At 43.6% G+C, this 7,492-nt stretch overlaps 1 protein-coding gene across 2 annotated transcripts; it reads left to right on the forward strand.

The window, feature by feature from the left end:
* The first annotated feature begins 208 nt into the window (after nt 1-208).
* On the forward strand, nt 209-6,529 carry LOC123189063 (2-oxoglutarate dehydrogenase, mitochondrial). 2 transcript variants are annotated; one of them, XM_044601381.1, is made up of 9 exons: nt 209-428; nt 526-2,108; nt 2,441-2,667; nt 2,762-3,094; nt 4,049-4,295; nt 4,979-5,107; nt 5,205-5,420; nt 5,520-5,643; nt 6,016-6,529. In XM_044601381.1, the coding sequence occupies exons 2-9, from the start codon at nt 573-575 to the stop codon at nt 6,252-6,254; spliced, it is 3,051 nt and encodes a 1,016-aa protein (XP_044457316.1). In that variant the 5' UTR covers nt 209-428; nt 526-572; the 3' UTR covers nt 6,255-6,529. The 2 variants fall into 2 exon arrangements, with proteins under 2 accessions (XP_044457316.1, XP_044457314.1); XM_044601379.1 differs by having other exon boundaries at nt 264-432.
* The last annotated feature ends 963 nt before the right edge of the window (nt 6,530-7,492 follow it).

The following is a 7,492-nucleotide window of genomic DNA, read 5'->3' on the forward strand; positions in this document are numbered from 1 at the left end:
TGTATGTATGAACTATGCTTGTGGAACCACGGTGATGGATATAGCGCGAAGGCTTGTGAAACTATCTATATTGAAATCAAGTGCAAATCCGACAACATTTAACAAGATTTATTATACAAGAAGGCCTCCGTCCCGTAAATTTTGTTTACAAGATACTATAAACGAAATTTACAGGACAGTTATATCCCGAATCTGCTAGAGATGGTCTAAAAAGTATCCACATAACGAAAAGTATGAACAATTAGCACGGGAAGGACCCAAAATAGTATTCTCTATACATCAACGCCTTGTTCGCGAAAACATCCAAGAAAAATATCGAATATATCCCCATCCTCCCTTTTATCCACGTCCATCTTTTTCCTCTTCCCCTCGCGGCGGCGTCGTGGGTGGAACCCGCTCCAGGCATTCTTCCACCGAAGAATCCGGACGTAGGTGACGAACCCTAACTTGTTTGGATTGCTCCGATCTTTTCTCCTGATGATCTAATTCTCTGTTTCTCTTTGATCGGTACCCCAATCCGTCCAGTTTTCCGCGGCTAGATTTGGCGTCGGGAGAGGAAATTCGATCTGAAAATGGGGTTGTTCCGGGCCGCGTCGGGCTTAGCCCGGGTGGCGCTGCGGAGGAGCCTGTCGCGCGCTCCGGCGAGCCCGTTCGCCGGCCCCGCGCCGCGGTACTTCCACTCGACGCTCCCCCGGCGGTACGCGGCGCCTGAGCCCCGCGCCGTGCCGCTCTCGCGCCTCACCGACAGCTTCCTCGATGGCACCAGCAGCGTGTACCTCGAGGAGCTGCAGCGGGCGTGGGAGGCGGACCCGACCTCCGTCGACGAGTCCTGGGACAACTTCTTCCGGAACTTCGTCGGGCAGGCCGCCACGTCCCCCGGCATATCCGGCCAGACGATCCAGGAGAGTATGAGGCTGCTGCTGCTCGTGCGCGCCTACCAGGTGAGCGGCCACATGAAGGCCAAGCTCGATCCTCTTGGACTGGAGCAGCGCGCGGTTCCGGATGTCCTGGACCCGGCGTTCTACGGCTTCTCTGAGTCTGATTTGGATCGGGAGTTCTTCCTCGGGGTGTGGAGGATGGCTGGGTTCTTGTCGGAGAATCGGCCTGTGCAGACACTTCGTTCTGTGTTGGGACGTCTGGAGCAGGCCTACTGTGGCACCATTGGTTACGAGTACATGCACATACCGGACCGGGAAAAGTGCAACTGGCTGAGGGAGAGGATCGAGACAGTTAACCCAAGGGAGTACACCTATGATCGTCGCCAGGTCATGCTCGATAGGCTCATCTGGAGTACCCAGTTTGAGAATTTCTTGGCACAGAAGTGGACCACTGCAAAGCGATTTGGCCTAGAAGGTGCCGAGACACTGATTCCTGGTATGAAGGAGATGTTTGACAGGGCAGCTGATCTTGGTGTAGAGAGTATTGTCATTGGGATGCCACACAGAGGCAGGCTCAATGTCTTGGGAAACGTCGTACGTAAGCCCTTGCGACAGATCTTCAGCGAGTTTAGTGGTGGTACCAAGCCTGTCAATGAGGGGGAGGGTTTGTATACAGGGACAGGTGATGTCAAGTACCATCTAGGAACTTCATATGATAGGCCTACCAGGGGTGGGAAACATATCCATCTATCGTTGGTTGCAAATCCAAGTCATTTGGAAGCAGTCGATCCTGTTGTTGCTGGGAAGACCAGAGCAAAGCAGTATTATTCTAATGATCTTGACAGGACCAAGAATCTAGGGGTGCTATTGCATGGTGATGGAAGCTTCTCAGGGCAGGGTGTTGTGTATGAGACCCTGCATCTGAGTGCACTTCCAAACTACACCACTGGCGGAACAATTCATCTTGTGGTCAATAATCAGGTTGCATTCACTACTGATCCGATGTCAGGGAGATCTTCACAGTATTGTACAGACGTAGCCAAAGCATTGGATGCCCCAATTTTCCATGTGAACGGTGACGACTTGGAGGCTGTGGTTCATACTTGTGAACTTGCTGCGGAGTGGAGGCAAACATTTCATTCTGATGTAGTGGTGGATATTGTATGCTACCGTCGATTTGGGCATAATGAGATTGACGAGCCCTCCTTCACCCAGCCTAAAATGTACAAGGTACTGTCAACACGCCCACCCCGCTCCCAAAGGAAAGAAAAAAAAGGAAAACACCATTATGATTATGATCTGGCCCATAATTCTATATGCATTTGGCCTTTTCATTCTTAATTTTAGTCCTGATCATTCCTTACTTTTTGAGTAAACACCATCTTTGGAATTCTGGCTAATTATCATTTAGTAGACATACCTGTGAGCCTGAAGTATTTTACTTATCTATTGGTAAGCAGAACTAGAATGATTGCTATGAATCAGCAGTAAAACTGATTCTGCGTAATAAAATAGCGATATTATTATACAAGCAACTTAAGATATCTTTCTATCTGGATCAGGTGATTAGGAACCACCCAAGTGCGCTTGAGATATATCAAAACCAGCTGTTAGAATCGGGGAAGATCTCCAAGGAAGATATTGACAAGATACACAAGAAGGTCAGCACCATACTGAATGAGGAATTCAAAAAGAGCAAAGACGATATCCCCAACAAGAGGGACTGGCTTTCTGCTTACTGGACTGGGTTTAAGTCCCCAGAACAGATTTCACGTATCCGAAACACCGGGTAAATGATTCTTTCCTTCCAGTCTGGTTGTTTCTGTGTTTCCCTCCACATTTTGTGTGAGTGTATTTGATGTAATGCATTTGCAACAATGCAGTGTCAAGCCAGAGATTCTAAAACGTGTTGGTGAAGCCATGACAACACTGCCAGAAACTTTCAAACCTCACAGGGCTGTCAAGAAGATTTTTGATCTGCGTCGCCAAATGATTGAGACTGGGGAAGGCATTGACTGGGCAGTGGGTGAAGCACTTGCTTTTGCAACTCTTATAATTGAGGGGAACCATGTCAGGTTAAGTGGCCAGGATGTTGAGAGAGGTACATTCAGCCACCGCCATTCTGTCATCCATGACCAAGAAACTGGGGAGCAGTATTGCCCACTTGATAATCTTGTCATGAACCAGAATGAGGAACTATTTACTGTAAGCAACAGGTAAGAATTGTACTCTGCTAACTTGTTCCAGTTAGGGGTGCACATGGGTTACTTAAGTTAGATTTCTTATATAATGAAACATGAAATCACCATAAGCAGATAGACCGAAAACTGTATCAGCTAGTTTAGTTATAATGTTGGTTTTATGTTGTACATAGTGATTGCTTTTATATCCATATACATAAGAGAAAGCTTAAGGCTGGCTTGATCCACCAGTATTTGACAGTGGACACATAACTGACCAATTATGCTCGTTATTGTCAACTCTGGAATGGAGAATTGACACTACCCTTTTTATTTCTAAAGAGAACGGTTAGAACATAAACAAATTGGGGCCAGTATTACTGAAGATGCAATTTGGCATGCTAAGTGTCCACAAATTTGTCCTTGGCCAAATAATTGGCATTTTTTGCTGATACACTGTCATGATTTTTTAGCAGCTGAGGTATGCAACAAGGTTTGTACCCGTTGAACTGAGCAGCACACGTGGCATGTGTAGCAGACATGTTGCTCAGGGATGTAATCATGGCTAAATACATGTTGTATAATTTCGGAGCATTATATGTTCTGGGATGATCTAGAGAAATAGAAAATAACTAACTAAACACCATCTTGGAATAATTGGTAAACCCATAACAAAGTTGGTTTAGAAGGTTGATTTCTACATGCTCATAATTGTCTGGAACTGTTAAGAAAATCTGGAGTGAGAAAAAGAAGAGGCAATTCTTAACAAATTGTTATATTCTCTTAAGTGACTAAATTAGTAATTTTAGGTAGAGACTACTTGGGGTGCACTTTACAAAGTCATAACATTGTCATCTGAATATAAGCTTGTCATTTAAATAATTATTTGAACATTATTTAAATATATATACTGATGTTGTCCCTTGATGTATTTCCCTTTTTTAATTGATCTGGTTTACCATCACCTGATGTGTGCTATAATTTGAACAGTTCCCTGTCAGAATTTGCTGTTCTGGGCTTTGAGTTGGGTTATTCAATGGAGAACCCAAACTCACTGGTTTTATGGGAAGCACAGTTTGGTGATTTTTCAAATGGGGCTCAAGTGATATTTGATCAGTTCATTAGTAGCGGAGAGGCAAAATGGCTCCGCCAGACTGGGCTTGTTGTCTGCCTTCCTCATGGATATGACGGTCAAGGGCCTGAACATTCTAGTGCGAGAATGGAGCGCTTCCTTCAGGTATCATTTTGCCCAGGTTGCAAGGATGTGGACACAAGTATCTCTTCCATTTAAAGTACCTGTATTATATATGCACATAAAAGGAACATATGAGGAGAGCACTTACTGTAAATTAGCTCTTACACAATTTTATCATGATATACACACACAATGCTGGAACTGCCATAACCATACACCTCATTATTTATATAAATATTCCCCATTTACTGGCAAAATGTATTTTTTTCCCTCCACTTTCTTGCTTATTATGGCTTTCCTGTTCGCATGACCTAACAAGGACAAAGCTAAATACCTCATAGGCAAACCTCTTTTCATGAGAGTGCATGTTAATTGCGCAACATTTGTATTGTGCTTCCTCTACTTCTGAGTTCTGGCTAGAAAGTTGCAACTACACCAGACTTGATTCTTAGTTGGTCTTCTGTATCATGCAATTTATGGGTTGTACTTCACAACACGTGAGAGCCAAAATCCATGTAGTATTGGTGAAGCATTTTGAAGGTAGTTCATTGAAATACTTGCCAAATATGTTAAATTGCATATTTTGTTAATATAAATACAAACCTGCAGAACCAACAAATTCTGCAACTATGAAGTTTCTTTCCTAGGCCTGGGTCATGGAGATCTTAAATGCTGCTACCTTTTGGTTTAGCTATATTCCTTTTTAAGATTGTCCATGATTGCAGATGAGTGATGATAACCCCTATGTTATACCTGAGATGGATCCAACACTGAGGAAGCAAATCCAGGAGTGCAACTGGCAGGTCGTGAATGTCACCACTCCTGCGAACTATTTCCATGTGCTGCGTCGCCAGGTGAATATAATAATACAACCTCCCTCCCCCCATCCCTTCCTCCTGCCCTTCGCAACCATCTTTCGGTGCGTTAACCTGTATCTTCCAATGTTTGCAGATACACCGGGATTTCAGAAAGCCTTTAATTGTGATGTCTCCAAAGAATCTCCTTCGTCACAAGGACTGCAAATCCAGTCTATCTGAATTCGATGATCTTGCTGGTCACCCTGGATTTGATAAGCAAGGGACACGCTTCAAGCGTCTAATAAAAGACCGGAATGACCATAAGGACCTTGAGGAAGGAATCAGACGTCTAGTTCTTTGTTCTGGAAAGGTAGGTTATGTTATACTTGCTGGAAGCTATACGTCCAACAAAGTTGCAAACTCAGCTTCTTCACCGACTTATTTTATAACTAACTTTGCTATGATCTAGGTGTACTATGAATTGGATGAAGAAAGAAAGAAGTCGGATTCCAATGATGTCGCGATATGTAGAGTTGAGCAGCTCTGTCCATTCCCCTACGACCTCATTCAGCGTGAGCTGAAGAGATATCCAAGTATGTGGCAAAAAATACCTTTCTCAGATATGTCCATTGCGTTGCTATATCGAGTAGTCCTTTTTCTCTTCGTGAAAACATACAAGGCTTGCATGTAGGGAGAGAAACTCTTCTATCTTACATGCCAATATTATTTGAAATGGGGTACAGAACAATAGGAATTGATCGGTCAAGTAGTGCAGGACTATGTATTTTATTAACCAGGATACCTGTTTCTAGTTAAAAAAAACAATTTTGTTGATCCAGTACACTTGTGAGTATGAGAATACCTCATATTGTTTGCTCTAGTGAATTCTAGTAATAACCACCAAAAAGATGATGAAGCCTAGCAGCACTAAAAGTATATACTGTCTGCGTGTTTCTGTTTTGCAGATGCCGAGATTGTTTGGTGCCAAGAAGAACCGATGAACATGGGGGCGTATACCTACATCAATCCTCGCCTGCTGACCGCGATGAGGGCGCTCGGTCGTGGCAGCATAGATGATATCAAGTACGTCGGAAGGGCCCCATCTGCAGCCACAGCTACAGGTTTCTATACTGTCCATGTCCAGGAGCAAACCGAGCTCGTGAAGAAGGCGCTGCAGCGAGACCCCATCAAGTCTCCGCTCTGAACATGTAGATTCTTTGCATAGCCATCAGAACTTCTGATCTCCTACCATGCAGAAAAACAACAGGTCTAAATTACACCTCTTCAGCCATTTGGTGAATAATCGTTGCGCATGTGTGGTACCGCCCATTAGAAAAGGTCTGAGGTCCATTTTGAGTGCATAATTTTTTCCCGTCAAAGCTTTTTTGTCTACATCCTTCTGTTTCTCTGGGTGCTAAGGTTAAACAAGCTGTATCCAGTTCTCCCTTTGCCAATAAAGAAGTGTACCCAGTACTGATGTATGTATGTCCTACGAGACGCTCCGTCCCTACGGCTGTGCCTAGTTTATGATTCCAGTCTGTCTCTCTGAAATACTTGGAAAGAAACTAGTTCAGTGAAGTACTAGCACACCATCTCCCAGGCCACTTATATGTGTGGCACATGCTTTCGTCACCAGACATGCGTTAAGCAGGCTTCTTTTGTTATTGTTATGTCTGAACTGGCCGTTTTCTTTCTTTCCTTTTCCTTTCTAGATGGAAGATCCATGACTTGCCTAATAGATCCATTTCTTTTTTGGAAAAAGAAATTTTCAATCTTGTAACCCTCATGTGCTATACACAGAAAATCGAATTGGCATCCAACAACGAGAAACTGGATTGGGGCCACCTGGGCCTCCTAACGGGCCGAGGGCCATAGCACTAGCAAAAGGACACCGGGAAATAAAAAGGGGAAAATGACGATCCTACGCTTCGACTCAAAAAAAGAAAAAGAAAAGAAGAGGCGCTTGATGTTTAAGAGCAGGAAGACAGATAGCAAATGCAGTGTTCGTACACTCATTAATGGAGCTTAAGGCAAGGACCAGCTGTACAAATCAAGCTTGATTTATCTGTCAGTACTGTCCGGACAATGATAATCACTTGGTCCTCCCAACTGGCTCTTGTTTGTGTCCCTTGCATAAAGCACACATTCATTGAACGGCGGCTCCGTGGGTGCATCTCCAGATTCAGACACCGAGAGACCCCCCATTTATCATTCAAACAAGTTTAATGCAATTTTTTAATCATATAAGCCGTAGTACTCCCTCCGTTCCATAATACTATCTCCATTCTGATTTATTGGTCCTTATTGTATTTTATGCCAAATTTTGACCATAGATTGAGCTAACAAAATGTTCACGCATGTCATCAAAATTATATCATTGAAAACTATGTTCAAATACGAATCCAATGATATAATTTTTGTTGACATGCATGAACATTTTAT

This window comes from Triticum aestivum, chromosome 2A (assembly GCF_018294505.1).
Source record: "Triticum aestivum cultivar Chinese Spring chromosome 2A, IWGSC CS RefSeq v2.1, whole genome shotgun sequence".
Classification (NCBI taxonomy): Eukaryota; Viridiplantae; Streptophyta; class Magnoliopsida; order Poales; family Poaceae; genus Triticum; species Triticum aestivum.